Source organism: Malania oleifera, chromosome 11 (genome assembly GCF_029873635.1).
Source record: "Malania oleifera isolate guangnan ecotype guangnan chromosome 11, ASM2987363v1, whole genome shotgun sequence".
NCBI classification, from domain to species: domain Eukaryota; kingdom Viridiplantae; phylum Streptophyta; class Magnoliopsida; order Santalales; family Ximeniaceae; genus Malania; species Malania oleifera.
The window spans coordinates 12,343,561-12,364,269 of record NC_080427.1 but is presented as its reverse complement, the minus strand read 5'-3'; the positions used below and the strand labels follow the sequence as shown (position 1 = coordinate 12,364,269).

The window sequence follows — 20,709 nt, the reverse complement described above, 5'->3', positions numbered from 1 at the left end:
GAAATACGTCGAATGATGTGTGCGTTTAAGTGCTTCACAACTCCCATTTTGCATCTGTCATTTATGTTGTCTGAAAGATAAATCTGTTCATACACTTAATCAAAAATTAGATGTTGTGATTTGTCATAATCAAAATGGGATAGGTGGGAAATAAGAACAGTGGTGGCGGGGGTGGGAGGCCTGAGATGTGTCTAGGGAGGAGAAGGGAACAGCAGGGAATGGCAGAGAGGAGGAGTGAGAGGGGAATGTGGGAAAAATATATGGGGGTTAGGGTTTTAGTTTTAAAAGCATTAGTGACGGTTTCAAAACTGCCACTAATACTCTAAAATAACTGTCGCTACTAGTTAAATAAATTAATGGGAAATAAAGGTTACGACTATTAGTGATGGTTTTTAAAACCGTCACTAATAGTTATTAACATTCTTGACCTTTTTATCCGTCAACAAATGCAGTTTTAGTGACGGTTTATGAGATTTGTCACTAATAATCTTGACCTTTTTTCTCAGTTAACAAATGCATTATTAGTGACATTTCTTAAAAACATCACTAATATAAGATTATTAGTGACAATTTTTCTAAATTGTCAATAATAATAGACCACTAATGATGGTTTATGAGAACCATCACTAATATTCTTAACATTTTTCCTCGTCAACAAATTCATTATTAGTGATGGTTCTAAAAACCGTCACTAATATAAGACTATTAGTGACAGTTCATAACAGTCACTAATAAATTACTATTTTTGACACTTATGATTCGTCACTAATATCCGAAAAAACGTTACTAATATTTCCTACGATAGTTTGAGCGGGAAAAGTACTTTTTAGTGACGAAAGTATTCGTGACTCTTTTAATTTCGTCACTAAAAAAATATTATTAGTGATAGTTTTCATACTGAACTTACACTATTAGAGACGGTTTTCATACTGCACTTTTAGTGACGAAATTGAAAACGTTACTAATACTTTTGTCACTAAAAACAAGTTTTTTTGTAGTGCCTGTTGGCATGCTAGATCCCTATTTTCGAAATTCAAGCCTTGGGACAGTGGAAGAGCTGTCCTTGCCCGACACCTTGTTAATTTGCTTCGAGCTATCCTACTGCTCATTGAACCTCTCATTAAATTTAGGCTTCCAGACCCTAGGAGCATTACAATTCTTCGTTAAATGCCCTAATTTTTTGCACCCTACGCAAAGGGTAGGTTTCCATGAGTAGTCAACCTCCACGGAGTGCAAAGGGCTATAGGGCATCTTGATGGATTTTGTTTGTTGGAAGACTCTTCTCCATATCCACCGCTGCCTAAACCCTAGCACTCTGCAAATTTCTCATCAATTTGGTCTCGTACAGTGGAGCCCCAATGGCACTAGCAATGTAGCTCAGGTAAGAGTAAATGAATAAATACTTTTGTAAGCGCCTACTAATAATTGAACTAATAGTTATTGAGTTAGGTAAATGAACTACTTCTCATTACGTAGCCAAGCCCAGTGTGCAAAATTTATTGTTAACATATTAGTAAAAACACAAAAGATAGCCTAAAACCCACATTGGGCTTGGCTACGTAATGAGAAGTAGTTTATTTCCAATCTGATATTTATTGTCATACCTCATGATTCAACCTCCAATAAAAATGTCTCAAGCTTTGAGCTCAAAGCCCGATACAGAAAAAAAAAACATTGCTACATATTAGCAATAACACAAAGACAATCTAAAATTAGACATGTAGCCTGTAGCAAACAATAATAGTATAGCAACAACCATTAGAAAAAAAAGAAATTGCAATCCAAGGTGTAAGGTTCAAACTCACACATGGACCAAAAAAGAGATGAAAATGATTGATTAAGGAAGGACATTGACTATTAAAATACCAATAAAGACGTAATGAATGCCAAAAATCCGTCGGTGGAAGTCTTCAAATATAAACATAAAAAAAATGGCCTACGTTAGTGGCCGATCATTCCAAATCTCACTTACCTTTATGGAAGTCTTCCATTGGGAAGTAACCCACGATGGAAAGCAACAGGTAAGACGATACCCAATATGACAGCAAATGCTATTCATGTGGTTATACAGATTTCAACGGGAAAAGCTTTTAAAAAATTTTGATAAAATCCATTAACGCCACCTAAGTTTATATCTTATATTTTTATAAACTATCAAACAACCCTTGAAGTTTAATAATATTGACAAATCGAACCTTTCACTAATTAACCATTAATCAAACATTATTTATACATGAAAAAAATTAATTTAACCATAATAAAGTCATATTTTTAAAATAACACCTATTTAATAAATTAAATTTAAAAAGTTGGTCGACATAATATTTTGAAAACTAGCTAAATGACTCGAAGACCTAATTTATTTCCAAATTAATTTATTTATCTAATCCAATCGCTTTAGATCAAACAAGTGAAATCATAATAAAAAAATTTACATCATTATTTTAATTTCTTTTAAAAATATATATAAAAAATAAAAATTACTGATAGTCATAAAAATACCTGGTAGTTATTATACTACAAAATGTTTATGAGATGTAGTTTTCATTAATAAAATAATAATGACTAAACACGTCATGAAACAAATAAAACATAGTTCAATATTTTTAAATTCAAGAGCTTGTCAAACATAGTGTTTAAAAAAAGGGAAAAATGAAAATTTAAAATTCATTATTTAATTAAAATCATAAAATGGGAGGTTAGTTCTTTTGTGTGTAAAATTTGAACGCTAAATGGATAAAAAAATTAAATTTATATTAATGGTTGACTACTATTTGAGACAATTCACCGAACTTTTGTTGATTTTATTCAAGTTGTTATGTTATTAAATATAATATTCAATCAAATCTAAAAGGTAAGCCACAATTCGATCAACCGTTGTCTATCCAAATCAATTTTTTATAACTATATATTTAAAAAAATATGTATATTTAGTCATTTAATAATCATGAAATGTATATAACAAATATTTTGTAATGATATAAGTATTTAAGCATATTTTTTGAATTATTTGAATTATTTCTTTTTTGTAGTTTTTAAATTTTTTTAAAATATGAATTTAATTATATTGTTGTGATTATGTCAACTGATTGACCTGATTTAGTTTTTAGGCATTCAATTCGCTTATAAATTTAATTTTTAGAATATATGGTAATTAATTGATTAACTTTTTCAACTTAACTTATTAAATTAATATCATTTTCTTAATTTATCTTATTAAAATTGAGTAAAACAATAAAATTGTCATTTTATTAAGTTTAATTTTTTACTAAACTTAATGGTTCACTAACAGTCAACTAGAAGGTTTATGTTATAGATTAAATTAAACTAGAGGGGTTTATGGTCGTTTTCAAAAAATTAAGGGGGTGGAGTGTTTTTTTCTAAAAAGTGAGGGGTGCATTTTACCTAAAAATAATAATAATAATAATAAAACTGATAAAAAAAAAAAAAAATTGGAACATGTGGCAAGTATAAATAGCATTTCTAATATTTATATCCATAAGCTTATTATGCCCTCGCGCCATGGCTACTAGCTAGAAGCCTGTACAAGGAAACCAAGCTACATCCCCTCCTCCTATATATATATATATATATATACATATCTTAGCTCCAATACACTCAACGTTTAGACAGCCGGTAATCATAGCAATGGATTCCAAACCTCCTATGCTTCAGTTTATATTGATACCCTTGATGGCCCAAGGCCACCTTATCCCCATGGTAGACATGGCCAGAATCCTTGCACGACGCGGCGTGACCGTCACCATCATCTCCACCCCCTCCAACACCATCCGGTTCCATGCGACCATCGACCGCGACATTGAATCAGGCCTTCCCATCCGTGTTCTCCAGGTCCAGTTTCCGTCTTCCGAGGCTGGCTTACCCGCAGAGTGTGATAGCGTCGACACTCTCCCCTCTGGAGGGTTGCTAAAGAACTTCATCGTTGCGCTTCGGATGTGGCAGCGGCCCCTGGAACAATCTCTGAAGGAGATGAATCCCGGTCCAAGCTGCATAATATCCGACAAGGCAATCTCATGGACAGCCGATACGGCTAGCAAGTTTCGAATTCCTAGGCTTGTTTTTGATGGAACAAGCTGCTTCACCCTGTTGTGCAACCAGAGTTTGTATGACTCCAAGGCCTACGAACATGCCTCGTTTGGGGAGCGCTTCGTTGTGCCAGGTTTGCCTGATCATATTGAGTTTACCAGGGCGCAGCTGCCGGAAACCTTCAACCCTGGCTCGCTGGATATCACAGATACACGCAAAGAAATGAGAGAAGCTGAGGACAGAGCATTTGGGGTTGTTGTCAATAGCTTCGAGGAGCTGGAACCGGCATATGTCGATGAATGTCGCAAGTTGAAAGGAAACAAAGTTTGGTGCATTGGGCCGGTGTCCATGTGCAACCGGGAGAAGAAATATAAGGCTCAGCGAGGTAACAGGGCCTCTGTTGATGAGCAGCAGTGTCTGAGGTGGCTTGATTCATGGCCTCCAGGCTCTGTGATTTACGCCTGCCTTGGCAGCCTGAGTCAACTCTCATCACTGCAATTGAAAGAGCTTGGTTTAGGCCTCAATATGTCGAGCCGGCCATTCATATGGGTAATAAGAGGAAACAAAACCAGCGAGTTGGAGAAATGGATAGCGGAAGAAAGATTTGAGGAAAAAACAAATGGAAAAGGCCTATTGATCAGAGGCTGGGCTCCCCAAGTGTTGATCCTATCACATACTTCAGTAGGCGGGTTCTTGACGCACTGTGGGTGGAACTCGACACTCGAAGGGGCTTGTGCGGGTGTGCCGATGATAACGTGGCCTCTGTTTGCAGAGCAATTTTATAATGAGAAGCTGATAGTGCAAGTTTTGAGAATTGGGGTGAGGGTGGGGGCTGAGGCTGCCGTGCGCTGGTGGGAAGAAGAGAACATTGGGGAATTGGTGAAGAGGGAGGCCGTGAAGAGAGCAATAGAGGAGGTCATGGATGGAGAAGAGGAAGGAGAGGAAAGGAGAAGAAGAGCTAAAGAGCTCAAGGAGATGGCAAAGAGGGCAGTGGAAGAAGGAGGGTCGTCTTTCCTCAACGTTGGATTCTTAATTGAGGACATCATGCAGCTGCAAGCCCTGGCCAGTCGAACCAATACAGGGGCAAATTTAGGTGCTGGTGACAGTCAATGCTTGGAAAGGGTTTAAATTAAAAAAAAAAAAAAAAGGATTAAAATTCAACGATTGGGCCTACAAATTTCTTTTTCAGTTTTCGAAGGTGCATGTCAATTATTAATTATCCAGGAGCTATGAGTGTTTTCGTGCTTATCTTGAAAGGGATATTGATGTTGCTAATGAGGAATTCAAATTCCTTTGCTATTCTAAACCACATTAATATATATATATATATATATATATATATATATATATATATATATATATACTTTTTTTCATTTTTTATTTCATTGGAGGTTCATGCACATAGAATTGCTTACTCATGATTTAAGACGTCTGTTTATTAAGCATACTGAAATCTGAATATAAAAGTTCCCAACATTAATTGTTGGGAGACGTTTATACTTCTTTTTGTTATATTTTACTAATTGCGCAATTATATACATTTGCACATCAAGAACCATAAGAGTTTCATAAAAAGAAAAAATAAGACAAAGTTGTACTTGTAGAACACAGCTATATATTATCCTGTTATTGCTTTTAATAAACAAAGTAAGGGGTGTGCTTATCGTTTTACATGCTCCTATTTTTGTGAAGAACATCGAAGCATGCTAATAGATATTAAATTTCTATATAATTAAATATAATGTTGAGACTTGTCATGCTTATTTAAGTGTTTCACTAGAATTGACCATGCTCTAAAAGTTTTACTAGATCGAGCAAAAATACAAATCTAGCAGAAATAGAGATGAGTTGGTCGGGTGGAATAAGGAATAGGTCAAAATAGCCTTAAAAGGTGGGGTTGCGTGCAATTTCAAGACCAAGTAAGTAGGTTTTTGGTTTCAGATGCCATTTTTTTTCTTTTTAACAAAATATATTTGCAATAAACTTTATCTTATATATCTAAAAAATTAATGAAAGCTGAAAGCCTTAAAAAATTAAAAGACTATAATTTACATCTGTTCATTCGATGGAAAGTGTATTCGACAATATGCCAGTATACATTTGTTTGCATAGGTTTATAAGGAATGCAGTCTCACTGGCACTCATCTCACTATCTACCACTTCTGCAATTGTGCACAAACTTCGGGGAGGATTCTTTTGGGCCACATGCCATTTACCCTTCAATTTGGTGTTTTTAAGGTAAAACACTTGTTCTGCCTGCGTCGCAAGCACGAAAAGGTCATTTTGATTCCAGGTCTTGCTAAAATTGACACTGGTGAAGTAGGCATCGGTGTTTATCTTAGCCTTTTTATTACCGATGTCCCACTAGGTACACTTGAACAGGTGGATGACTCTATTTTCTCCATAACTAAGCTCTATAATGTCATCCAACACACCAAAGTAGTCAATATCTTCATCTTCTTCTGTGCCTAGTATCGCAACCCCACAATTTTGGGTTCTTCTATGCAGTTCAAGGGACTTTGTATGAAATCGTAACTTGTTAACAATGCAACCGCTGTAGCGGTTAACTCGTTAATCGGGGCCACATGCCAACGCGTACAAATCTTTACTTGCCGTTGGTTCCTTATTGTAAAACATGACTTTCGTCTATTAAATAAACAAGAGTTTAGAAGAATACCATCAATAGTGAAAATATACATTGCTTCTAACTGAAGCAGTTTTTGTTACATACACGACTCCCAAACCAATTGATAAATTCCTTCTTATGTCTTTCATCAACATTCTGTTCATTTTGGGCCAGGAGTTCAGCTTTATGTTCGCTATATACAACAGTAGTACATGTTAATGTCAAGTAAGTATATAATTATGCATATGTAAATACAATGCAAAGTAAGGAGTTTGGAACCACGTACTCGATATATGGAACAGTTTCATCACAATTGTTGAGGACATAAAAATTAGCCTTTTCTAAGTCATCCATATCAATGAAATAGTAAACTTGTGCACTAAGAGGCCGAACATTTTCTCGAAATATAGAGCTCCTGGGTTCTTCTTTTTCGGCATTAATAGCATGAACGTCTGCATTTCGCTCATCACGAGTGAACATTGTGTCAATATCTTGTAGATACATTGAGCAAAATGCAGGACATTCACTATCAATGTACGCCTCAATGATTGAACCTTTCGGTCGTGCCTTATTGCGCACATACCCCTTCAAAGTGGACAAGAACCTGTGCATTTTACGTAGCATTATAGACTTGTAGACACAATAAAGAAAAAAAAAATTCAAATAGGGAAATCACGTGACCATTATACAAGGACTTTATACTTTACCTCTCAATAGGATACATCCAACGATATTGAACCGATCCTCCAATTATGGCCTCCTTTGGTAAATGGACAGCTAGGTAGACCATCACATCGAAGAATGCTGGCGGAAAAATTTTCTCCAGCTTGCATAGTATGATCACGATGTCATCCTCTAACTGAATCCTAGCTCAATCAGCACCAAGCGAACATCTTCAGTCAAGTGTCCACGAAGGAAAACGGGTAGAACCCATTGTAGAAGGACGTGACAGTCATGACTTTTCATTCCTAACATCTTCCCTTCCTTCGTGTTTATGCATCTAGCTATGTTCGATGCATATCCATCGGGGAATTTCACTGATTTCAACCATTCGAAGAATTTATTCTTCTCATCCTTCGAAAATGTGTAACAAGTTGATGGCATAAGAATTTTGTCCCCATCACGAAACAAGTGCAACTCAGGTCGTATTCCCATGTCTTCCATATCTTGGCGAGCATTCGCAGTGTCTTTTGTCTTCCCATTTATATCAAGCAATGTACCAATGACATTCTCGCAAATGTTCTTTTCGATGTGCATGACATCCAAGTTGTGGCGTAGGAGAAGATCTTTCCAATATGGCAACTTGAAGAAGATGCTTCTCTTTGTCCAATTCAACTCCCACTTAGCGCATTTTCTTTTTCTACTAGTCGGTGGTTTCCCAAATTTCACATCTCCGATCAACCTTAGCTAGTTTAATATCTCTTCACCACTTAGCCGCTTTGGCGACGACCTTCGTTCAGTTTTTCCATTGAAGCTTCTGATGCCACGAGTCCTCTAAGGATGTCCAGTTCGTAGAAAACGGTGATGACACATAAAGCATAACTTGCCGCCATGCTTCAAGGATAAGGACCCAACATCCTTATTACATACTAGGCATGCTAAGTAACCTTTTGTGCTCCAACCTGACAGGTTGCCGTATGCGGGGAAATCATTAATTATCCACAAGACTACAGCATGCATCCGAAATGTTGTCCTGGTTTTCACATCAAATGTCTCGACTCCTTTTTCCCATAATTCTTTCAACTCGTCAATTAACGGATGCAGGTAAACATCAATATCATTACTAGGTGCTCTCGGTCTGGGAATCAGCAGAGACATATAAATGAAATGTTCTTTCATACATCGCCATAGTGGCATATTGTATGGTATCATCATAACTGGTCATATGCTATACGGGTTGGTCATGTTACCAAAAGGATTGAACCCATTTGAAGTAAGGCCAAGTCTGATGTTGCGAGGATCACTAACAAACCACAGATGCATTTTATCAAATTTGGCTCAAGCTTCGGAGCCCGCTGGATGGCTAAGGGTGTTTCCATCTTGAAGACATTTCTCTTGATGCCATCTCATATCTGTAGCAATCTTTTTGCACATATACAATCGTTGCAGCCACGGGATTAATGGACAATATCGCAAAACTTTTTTGGGGATCTTTTTACCCTTCTTCTAATTAGTTGTATACCTCAGTTCACCACATTTTGGGCACTCATTCGCATTTTCATGTTCACCATAAAAGAGTGCACAATCATACCTACACGCATGTATTAGAGTGTAACTGAGACCCAATTCATGCATGTATGTCTTCACCTCATAAAAAGACTTGGGAAGTGTTTTACCCTCCGGCAGTGCTGCCTTGATGAGGCTTAAATGCATGTTAAATGCGCTCTGAGATAACCCATGCATTGTCCTTGCATGAAACAACTTTATCAGAAACTCTAATTTTGATAACTTTTTACAGTTTGGATATAGGGGCACCTGTGCATCCCTCATAAGATTAGTAAATGGTTTACCGAGTTGATTCAATATACTAGGATCGCAAGGTATGGTACCCGCTGAAGTAGTTTCATCACCAGTACGCGACACACTGACATCACCCGTGTCCACTACAATCCCCCTTTGCAATTCCCCTAACATTTCAATTAATTCTTCTGAATGTGTATCACCACCTACTATATTTGCCCCCTCATCTTCATCGTCATCATTATCGCTCTGAACTGGGTAATCTTCACCATGGAACACCCATCTTGTGTACCTTTTCTCCATTCCAAAGTCTAACAAATGTGAATAGACCAGATCAATATGTTTGAATGTTATGTTTTGGTATTTCTTGCAAGGACACCTTATTCTACTGGCTCTGTCTGCACGAGGACGCACGAACTCTATGAAATCATGTACCCCTTTCACGTATTCTGGTAAAAACCTACCCCGAGCGTTCATCCAACTCTTATCCATGTTCATTAATTACCCTATAATATGTTCAAGTAAATGGTGTTCATTATAGTCTCATAATGTTTATCATGCATCAATCGTAAATCCTATAATCAACCATTATACTCTAAAAGGTATGGATCCTATCCCATTCAGGAATGTTGCATTTACATTACGATCAATCGCTCAAATTCCTTTGTCGTAGTCGTTATAAATTTCGACAGCATCTCCCCATGGCTCTCCAAGTACACGAGATGGGGGAAGAGAAAATTTTGGTAGTTTTCCATCACTAACAAATTGTCACGACACCCCACTATGCACCCAGAGAACACAAGTAGAGACGCGCTCAAAATATATAATGACAATTGACAAAGCGTGAACAATGACAACAATGTAAATACAACTTCCTGAACTGTCCACATTGGACAATCCAAGAATGGTTGAAATACAAACATTACTAATTGTAAGTGAAACAAATAATTAACATGTTCAACTGATTATTAGTCAACATAGTATGACTAATAATCAATTGAAATATAACAATTGATTTGTCTCACATGTACGATTAGGAATGAATGTATAGTAATCGTTCTTGGACGGGTCTAAGCTTCAATGAATACATGAAGTTGAAAAAGAAAAAAAAAAAACATGCAAGTGGCTACGATTTCAAGCTTTGGTTTTGAGGAACATAAAACTTATCTATGCATTGTATGTACGCATTTGTTTTTTAATAATATGTGTAAGGACGATCAATTTTATCTAATGCAATGGATGATTTAAAATGACATTTTTTTTTTTCAAAGTGTTGTAAACTCATTTTTTTCAAAGTAGTAAAATAGACTTAAATTGTGAGCTATTTTAGATGATAGAAAAATGAGAGAGCATTGTCAAAGCTTAGGTGAATAATTATACCAATTTATTGTTAGAATTTTAAAGGTTAGAATTAACTGTCTGTTCAATTGTAGAAAATATTTTTCATTTTTAATTGTTCAAATGATTGCAAAATATCATTTTCTTTTCAAGTTTTTCAATATTCGTATATAAAAGTTCAAAAAGAGGAAGAAAAGATTTTGTTTTGGAGGCGTACAAATTTGAAAAATGCTCATATAAAATAATTTGCCCATAGGTTAACTTTTTAGTAACCTATTAAAGCCTTGAGAGAGCATTTGACAACGAAAAAGAGTACAAATTAATATTGAAAAGTTTAAGATGTTGAAGGGTAGAAGTTAGAGCTTCAAATATTTGTTACTGACCATGAAGGGCAACCATCTTTACAATTTGGTTCAAAGTTAAAGTTTCAAGGCATCCATGTCAAATCTTTAGGCATAACTGTATAGAGAATCCTAGTGTTATTGCTTCACATCCATCAAATCAACCACAAATTTTATGACCTCACTACTATGAAACACATTATAAATAATTAAGATAATTGGTCAAAGCCAATAAGTCAGGCAATGAACTCTCACATGCACACACAAGCGCACGCGCACACACACACACACACACATATACAAGTATTAATGGTGCAAATCATCATGTAAATATGAATATGGTAACTTATTATTCAACCAAAATACACTTATTGTATGTTTTCAAATGCCTTGAATTTAGAATTGTATTAAATTTGAATAAAATGTAGTATAAAATTGTATTCAAATTTGTCCAAATCCACCCAAATCTAAATCTAACATCTAAAATTCTTACTCCCATGCAAGTATTAATAGTGCAAATCATTGTGTAAATATGAATATGGTAACTTATTATTCAACCAAAATACACTTGTTGTATGTTTTCAAATGCAGTGAATTTGTAGTTGTATTGAATTTAAATAAAAAAAATAGTATAAAATTGTATTGAAATTTATCTGAATCCACCCAAATCAAAATCCAGGATCTAAAATCCTTACTCCCAAACACTACTTTAATTTTGTCATAAAGGAAACACAATTTTTTATAAGTAAATTTATTTTTAACTTTTATTCACTCCACATCAAGCCTAGTGGAAACAAGTATGAATAGCGCAAATTATCATATAAATTTCATTTTATAAGAAACACATTTCTTTTTTGATATAATATTTACCATACCATACTGCCACACACAAGTATGAATAGTGCAAATTATCATATAAATATGAAAATAGGATAAATGAGAGTTCAATTAAATTAGTTTCCCCATCCTATGAGACTTCCCTGGACAAAGTGATAGTTTTCCAAACTTGCAAATTCATTTAGAACTAATTTTAGGGCTATTGTAAAGATACCTATTAAATTTGGGATAGGATATTAAATGCCCGGCTTCCTAAATTTTGATATATTGTCGAATTGTCATCAAGTGATGGGTGTATAATTCTAAAATAATCAATATGCTCAGACAAGCTTACAAGATTTGAACCCCAAACAATACACATTGATTCCCATATCAATATGCAAAACACCTAGAGGAGCTGCTTTTCCACCAAGAGGAGCTAGCACGATCAATGCTGGCCACACTAAAGAACAACTTTGTCAATCTAATTGAAACCCTCTCAAGCCTTAATAAATATATCTAATCAACCACAATACAAATGAATTCATCACCGTGTGGCAAGCCAAGGTTTTGAACTCCAGCTACACAAAACTATGTAAAATTATAACCACCTGTTGGTCGCAAATTTCCTCACCAGCTAGCTTTGCAGCAATTGAGGCATACATTCACAACTCCATCCCCAACACTGCTCATGTCATGTACAATAGTTCCTTGATTGCTGTCATCTATAGTTGGTCAGCTCTAGGTTAGTATTCAGAAGGATGGAATTTAGGATTTGGAGTTGGATGTGTGACTTAAAGTAAACTCAACACAATATTACACAACATTTTCTTCAAATCCACAAAATTTCAAATCTAATTCGCAAAATCTACTCCCAAACACAGGGTTAAGGCATGAGTTATTATTAATCAGTAAAGATACAAGGTTAATAGTGTCATACTAGCACTACCCTAACACATTGTATATTGAACTCACACTAGTGTTCGATACCCAAACTTTAGTTAAGTTCATTGGGGAGTCTCTTAATAATATCCCTAATTGTTTATAAATTGCATCGAAATGACATTCTTGCATACAATCTTGATTAAAAAAACAAAGGCATCAAGGCAATGTAACCCACACACATGACAAATTCAGGTAGCGAATGAATTAACAGTGGCCAAAAATAAAATAAAACCTTCAACAATGGTTTCTGCACCTAAATTTGTTGGATTCCACACTATAAATACCAAGTGCTAGTTTGTAACCCTTAGTGCTGATAAGAAATCACCAACCAGTTCTACCCCATTGGACACAAACCACTAAGCAAAATAGTACCTAATAATAGAAGACAAACACATCCATGCAATGTAAGAAAAGAACCATTCAAGCAATACAACAGCAACCATCAAAATCGAACATAAATAATGCATCAAATCAATTCATCAAATTACGGCCTAATTCTTTCCATGCTAATTATTGATTCAATCCCCCATTGAGTAAAGTTAGCTTAACAAGATAGTTGGCGATCATGGGGCATGCCCAAACTTTGTATTCAATAAACACAAAAAAAATATTATTCTTGTATTTGAACAATTAATCAACCAAAAATAAGTAATACCAACAAATTAAATCAAGTCTGAATTTTCAGCTACAGCAGCGTCTGATCTCAATAGAAGTTTAAATCATTCAAGTCATTCACAAATCAATTTTGATCACATTCCCAAATCAGATTTAAATATTCGCAATAGATAAAATAAATAAATATATGCTTAAAAGTAAAACAATAAAGGGAAAGAAGAACCTCAAGATTTTTTACAAGTTTCGACAACGTGCCTACGTCCATGTGACGGCCACGGCGACTTGCAGGTGGTGGCTTGCTGGTGAGAGTAGGGGGGACCGGGAGAGAGGATCGCCGGAACAGGAGGGGTGGCTTGCAACTGAGAGCAGAGGGGAGACTAGGAGAGAGGATCACTAGAGCAGGAGGGGTGGCTTGCGGCCGAGAGCAGGGGGAGACTAGGAGACAGGATCGCTGGAGTAGGAGGGGTGGCTTGTGGCCGAGAGCAGGAGGAGACTAGGAGAGAGGATCGCCGAAGCAGGAGGGGTGGCTTGTGGCCGAGAGCAGGGGGAGATTGGGAGAGAGGATCACCGAAGCAGGATGAGGTCGAGGAAGAGGAGGAGCTGGAGCAGTGGCTTGCAGCCGATTAAGAGCAGAGGGAGACTGGGAGAGAGGATCGCCGGAGCAGGAGGGGAAGAGGAGGAGCTGGTGTGGTGGCTTGCGGCGGAGAGCAGCGGGAGATCGACTGGGAGCTAGAGAGGTTCGCGGGATGCAAACGGAGGGGAAGGGGAAGAAGCCAGCTGGAGAAGGAGGGAAGATATCCCGCGGAAACCAATAAGGGTTTTTGGGCATTAGTGACAATTTCAAAACTGTCACTACTACTATTCATTTATTTTTTTTATAAATAACAAAGCATTAGTGACGGTCCAAATTTGTCACTAATATAACAATTCGTCACTAATAAGACAACAATGGTGACGAATTTATAAATTCGTCACTAATATTCTGAACTTAAATTTTTTTATATTTTTTTTTAAAAAGGAATTATTTGTGACGAATTTTTAGATTCGTCACTATTAGTCTTTTATTAGTGACAAATATACAATATCATCAATAATACTCTGAATTGAAATTTTTTTATTTGTTTTGAAAAAATGAATTATTAGTGACGGTTATTAAATCCGTCACTAATACCATTAACCAAATTTATTTTATATTTTTTAAATAAAAACTAGTAGTGACGTTTTCAAAATCGTCACTAATATCCTATTATTAGTGGCGGATCTCCCAATCAGTCACTAATACCCTTTATTTAATTTTTTTTATATTTTTTTAAATAAAATAACTAGTAATGACGGTTTCACAGCTGTCACTAACACACCATTATTAGTGACGGATATCCCAATAAATCGTCACTAATACTTTCGTTACTAACAACCTATTTTTTTGTAGTGTGTTATGATTGTTTTATTTGAGCATGAAAAGAAAGAAATTGAAAAATGAGTAGAAGAAAGAAAAAGAGAAATAGAAATACCCCAGAAGAGGTGAAAGATTAATACCTGCTTCACACAACTACAACAAAAGTCAAGGAGACGACACATGTTCTCCATATATGAAGACTCTTCACCCGCTTTATGCCTCAGATGTATTCACGCCTGGTTTGTGAATAAGTTGATCTAGGGTGGTCTTGGTTGGACATGGCGAGTAGGTGAGAAGATCTTAGGGTGAAGGACCCGACACCTTCTAAATAGGCTAGATCCTTTTCAGACTAGTCCACTCTGTACATTTAGCGTTTATTCCTTGCAATATGTGGGATGTTTGATCATAAGACTCCTCCTCACATACGACGAGTGAAACCATCCTTTTCGAGTGTTTTTGAGGGTATGCCAGTTAGGCCGAGTCAAAGCGACAATTCTTTAGGTGTCCACGGATATCCTAGGTGTAACAAGTCACACACATTATGCATGCTACAAGATTTTGCCTATTTATACTCGAATTTATATGGCTACATTAACTTGGAATTGTGCTCGCTAGTTAATTTTACGTGAGTTTACTGTTCTTAATGGCTATATAATGATGAGATTTGCATGAATGATTTAATTTGGAGTTGCGTGCATTGTGTATGAATGAGTTTGTGTGTAATTTGGTGATATTTTTGAATGTGAAAGGGTGTGGTTGTGTTGCATCTACATTCATTCACTGAAATTGGTATGACACCACCCTGAATTGCATTCACGTTATTTGTTAGGAACTAGCAAAACTTTAGTTGGGGGGGGGGGGTGAGAGAAACCACCTTTGCTTCAAACTTCTTCCAACTTGTGTCATTCATGTTGTCCGACTTCTTTCCGTATAACGCCTTCACCGTCCCTTGCTGCACTAGCAAGTCCTTCACCCTTCATTGCCAAAACCCGAAATTACCAATTCCATCAAACTTGTTCACATCGAACTTAATCGAAGAGACCCCAGCGATTATAGAACCAATGGCCCTGATACAACTTGTTGACGTTCATTCAACTTGAACATACACAACAGAAACACACAATCAAATACGAACGAATCAACAGCGTCTAATGCAAACACTTGATAATGAAATATACTCAAGAAGAAATCAAAAAAGAATAAGAAGAATCAAACACAACTAGAACGCACAAGATATATGTGATTTCGACAATAGATTACGTCCACGGGAGCAGCACTTCGGTTTTCACTATGAACAATGTCAAAGTTACAATTTTTGGGTTACAATATTGTTTAAATATGAACCTAACAGGTACAAAAGTATTCTAGTATATATAAACTACATCTATAGCGATCCCTCGAAGGAAATTCCTCTGATAAGCCTAATCTACAAGCTCCCGATTTCAAAATACGTAATATGTGCCAATGGAAACTGACAATGGTTTGGATCAAAAGAAAACTCTTTGCAGCTATTGCCTGAAATCTTCGATGGTTAGGTCCCAAATCGTCGATGGTTTGCTCTCTATGGCTGCACCTTGATTTTGTCTCTTAGTCCCTCACTTCATATAACTTTCTCTAGTACATGTGATCCACTTTGAATATGAGCCACATCCTCAACAGATATGGAGCGGAAAAATGTAGGGAAGCAGGAAAGGAGGCTCATATATTTCCAATATCGGCTAATTCCAGCTTGCCAGCTTGCATGGTACATCCATTCCTTAACCCGTTGAGGCATTTAGATACATTTAGACACTTCCACAAACTTCTACAATAACCAATCTCCTCCTTCTTTTTATTAACATTAATAAAATTACAAATTACTTTTTTGTAACACACTAGCAGTTGTTATAAAAGAAGAGTTTTGTCTTCGGAAGAGCAAAACACTAGCTCAAAGTCCACCTCCCATTGAGTCTCCGCCGCCTCCGCCACCTTTGCCGCTGCTGACGATCCTACCTCCAACAAATTCGAAGAAGGCGGCAAACTCCTGCACGATCAACATGTTCAACCTGCCTGCCAGAGGCGAGGACTACACCATTCTCCAAGCCCTTTTTAGCGTCGACATGCTGATACTGTTTGTCGCAATGACGTTGTTTGTCGCACTACCACATCCTCATGCCTTAGCCACGCCGGGGCTGCGAAGCCCTTTCCAGTTGTGGATTTCTCCTCCTCCGACGCTGGTGACTGCAAAACGTCCTCAGAGTGGACCAACGCATCGAGCAGTATTCTAACGGCAGAAGGCGGAATGTCTGCAGTGGGGCTGGGGCTCCGATGAACGTCCATGACGGAGGTGGCTGAAATAGGGGAAGGGAATGGAGGAAGAGAAGAGTAAAAAAGCGACCGTTGATGTAGTATTTTCTTTTTTTTTAATTGTTTAAAAAAAACGCTGACCATCCAACATTTTTTGTCAACGTCAACTCCAGATTAAAAGATGTTGGGACAGTGTTTACAAAAGGTTAGATAGTCTAGTATTTTTTAGGACGGAAAAATAAAATTCTCACAAACTTTTCTTAAATATTGTTTAAATAAATTAAATTTAAATTAAAAAAATAAAAATAAAAATCTGGAAGTGGGTCTCCAATCTTTACTACTAAAACCGGTGGCTGCTTTTTCTTATTTTTTACGCCATCTACAATTGATGATGGTGGACTTTTTGAAATTGAAATTCTAGCAGAGCAGTTAATACCTTTGAAAATTTTTTCGGCCGAGGTTGAACATTGTGCATTTCCTCTACTCGCTAACCAGGCATGTCTGGACCCACGCATCGTCTTCCTCTCTGCATCTCTTCTTTTTTTTGGGTATGATGCCTTCTAACTCTTCTAGATGTTTGAAATTCTTCAAGGCAAGGGCACGTCTTGTGTTTACTTTTCCTGTTAGAATGACTTTGTGGGAATTCAAGATTTGCTGCTGTGTCACGTAATCGATATTGACGCCTATTATTAAAAATCCTTACGTTGTTTTCACTTTCGATATTCAAGCGATAGGCTGTCTCCATCTAAAATTAAAACGTGATCTGGAATCTGTGTAACGTTATTGACTTTTAATCATCCTTCAAATTTCCCAATAACCCCCCGCAAATCATACCATTGGCCTTCAGAGTTGCTGTGCTTTTCAGGTGGAGAGGAATACCTCTGATGTTGATCCATCTATCTGATCTGCTGTCCCTGTGCTTGCGGCAAAGCATGGAGGTGTTCCACTTGCTCAGCCTAATCACCTTCTTGCATCCCCCACCCTACTAAATGTTGGGTTATTTCCTTCCATGTAGAGGAAAGTCTAAGTGGGCTTTATTAAAAGTCCAAAGCCCAACCCTTTAGTGAGAAAAATCTAAAGGAAGTTATAAAAAGAGATGGGAGAAGAGAGGAGCGGTCACTTCTCAAAAGAAAGAGAGAAAAACGTGATTTTTCTCATACTGCCCAGATTTCATTAAGCCTCCAATCCCGCTTTGTTTGTGATCCGATCGAGCTGAAATTTGAAGGAGAGGTTTATGACTCAAGGAGCTACAATCTGAACGGTGGAGATCGGATTTGGAGCTCAGGAGTTGGGATTTTTGCCCATTAACAGTAACCGCAAATTTGGTATATTCTCTCCAATTCTCTTTGTATTTGTCAAGATTGTTGATATCTTGATGAGAGATATTTATATCCTTTAATTACGATTAGATAAGACTTTGTGTACCCATTATTCGATTGATAGTGGAGATTTTAACTGGACTAGGTCCTGTGGTTTTTCTTCCTCGCACTGGGGAAGTTTTACACGTAGAAAATTGATTGTATTCTTGTGGCTTAGTGTGATTGATTATTTTTCTTATTATTTCTAGCACGTATAAAAGTAGAGATACACTATATTTGCTTGCATATAGGGAGAAGAATTATTCCGCTGTGGTTGTTTATTGATATCTCTCCCAACAAAGTGGTATCAGAGCCCGGTTAACAGACTGTCAGGTTAGCAGTTTGAGTTATGGAAGCAAATACTAGTAGAATGATTAATCTCAATGGTTCAAATTATCACACATGGAAAGGAAAATGGAGGATTTTCATTATGTGAAAGATTATTACCTACCGGTATTTAGTGCTGAAAAACCAGAAAAAAAGTCTAATGTGGAATAGACTTTGTTACATCGATAGGTGTGTGGGTATATCAGGCAATAGGTAGATGATAATGTTTTGAACCATATTAGTGGAGAAACAAATGCACGTTCTCTATGGAATAAGCTTGAACAACTATATGCTAGAAATACTGGAAATGATAAGTTGTTTCTGATTAAACAAATGATGGCTTTGAGGTACCAAGACGGGACTCCTTTATCTGATCACCTGAATACATTCCAAGGAATTATTAATCAGTTAGCTGGAATGGGTATTAAATTTGATGATGAGATACAAGGTTTATGGTTGCTTGGTTCATTACCAGACTCGTGAGAGGTGCTTAGAACTTCATTGTCTAACTCCGCTCCAGAAGATGTAATCACAATGGATATGGCCAAGAGTTGTTTGCTAAATGAAGAGATGAGAAGAAAAACACAAGGATCCTCTTCACAATCAGAGATCTTGGTTATAGAAAAGAGGGGGAGAAGTAAGAGCAGAAGTCTGAAGAATAGAGATAACATCAGAAGCAAGTCCAATAAGTTTGCAAATGTTGAGTGTCATCATTGTAGGAAAAAGGGACACATCAAGAAATATTGCAAGCAATTGAAGAAAGAAAACAAGAATGAGAAAAGGGAAGGGAATGAAGAATGGAGATGACAAAGATGGTGATGATAGAGTTGCTACCACCACTCCTGCAGAATTCCTCATTATTTATGATGATGAGATGATAAATGTTGCATTTCATGAGACCAGTTGGGTGATTGACAGTGGTGCCTCCATTCATGCTACATCTTAGAAGGATCTCTTTACATCCTATAGATCTAGTGACTTTGGAACAGTAAAGATGGGAAATGATGGCTTAGTTAAAGTCATTGGAATTGAGGATGTGTATATGAAGACAAATAATGGCACAAGTTTAGTTCTTAGAGATGTGAAGCATATTCTTGACATTCGTTTGAATTTGATTTCTGCAGGTAAACTTGATGACGAAGGGTAGTGTAGCACTTTCAGTGATGGCCAGTGGAAGCTCACAAGGGGTGCTATGGTTGTGGCTCATGGCATGAAGCACTCTGCATTGTACATTTTGCAATCAAAGATCTCCAATGACATAGTTAATGCGATGGAGGATAATGGTACAACAGAGTTGTGGCACAAGAGACTGGCTCATATGAGGGAGAAAGGATTAGCTCTACTGGGGAAGAAAAGTCAACTATGTGGACTAAAAAGTACACTTCTGAAAAGGTGTACTCATTGTTTGTCAGGGAAGCAGAGCAAAGTTTCCTTCAAGAATTCCCCTCATTCGAGAAAGTCAGAGATACTGGATTTAGTACATTCGGATGTGTGTGGCCCTATGAAGACGAGAACACTTGGTGGCTCCAGATACTTTGTGACCTTCGTAGATGATCATTCAAGGAAGTTGTGGGTATATATCTTGATGTCAAAAGACCAAGTGTTGGCTGAGTTCAAGAAATTTCAAGCCCTAGTTAAGAGACAGACTGGGAAGAAACTGAGGTGCATTCGGACTGACAACGGTGGAGAGTATTCTAGTCCATTTGATGAGTATTGCAGATAACGGGGTATTCAGAATCCAAAGACTCCTTCAAAAACTCCTCAATTGAATGGCATAACAGAAATGACGAACAAAACACTGCTTGAGAGAGTGAGATGTTTGCTTTCACAAGCCTGGTTGCCAAAATCCTTTTGGGGGGAGGCATTGAGCACTGTTGTTCATGTGTTGAATCTTACACCCTGTGTTCCTCTACAGTTTGATGTGCTAGACCGAGTTTGGACATGTAAGGATGTTTCCTATAATCATCTGCGTGTTTTTGGGTGCAAAGCATTTGTGCATATTCCAAAAGATGAAAGGTCCAAACTGATGAGAAAATGCGAGTGTATATTCCTTGGCTACGGTCAAGATGAATTTGGATACAAGCTTTATGATCCAGTTGAGAAGAAAATTGTGAGAAGCAGAGATGTCGTATTTGTAGAAGATTAGACGATTGA

The 20,709-nt window shown here is 37.0% G+C and overlaps 2 protein-coding genes across 2 annotated transcripts; one reads left to right on the top strand and one right to left on the bottom strand.

Moving 5' to 3' along the window:
- Nucleotides 1–3,465: 3,465 nt before the first annotated feature.
- LOC131167947 (UDP-glycosyltransferase 73C4-like) lies at nt 3,466–5,346 on the top strand. Its single transcript, XM_058127029.1, has one exon. It carries the CDS (start codon nt 3,649–3,651, stop codon nt 5,173–5,175), a length of 1,527 nt encoding a protein of 508 aa, XP_057983012.1. The 5' UTR covers nt 3,466–3,648; the 3' UTR covers nt 5,176–5,346.
- An 11,160-nt stretch (nt 5,347–16,506) lies between these two features.
- On the bottom strand, nt 16,507–17,396 carry LOC131168353 (uncharacterized). The gene is made up of 2 exons (XM_058127717.1): nt 17,307–17,396; nt 16,507–16,914 (listed from the first exon to the last, which is right to left on the bottom strand). Exons 1-2 carry the CDS (start codon nt 17,383–17,385, stop codon nt 16,673–16,675), a joined length of 321 nt encoding a protein of 106 aa, XP_057983700.1. The 5' UTR covers nt 17,386–17,396; the 3' UTR covers nt 16,507–16,672.
- Between the last annotated feature and the right edge of the window lie 3,313 nt (nt 17,397–20,709).

Bases quoted from the DNA above. Each gene is read 5' to 3' on its own strand.
- LOC131167947 (XM_058127029.1), top strand. From the start codon at position 3,649: ATGGATTCCAAACCTCCTATGCTTCAGTTTATATTGATACCCTTGATG.
- LOC131168353 (XM_058127717.1), bottom strand. From the start codon at position 17,385: ATGCGTGGGTCCAGACATGCCTGGTTAGCGAGTAGAGGAAATGCACAA. The intron at 16,915-17,306 runs GTATTAACTGCT...CCCCTATTTCAG, and splicing joins GGCCGAAAAAATTTTCAAAG to CCACCTCCGTCATGGACGTT.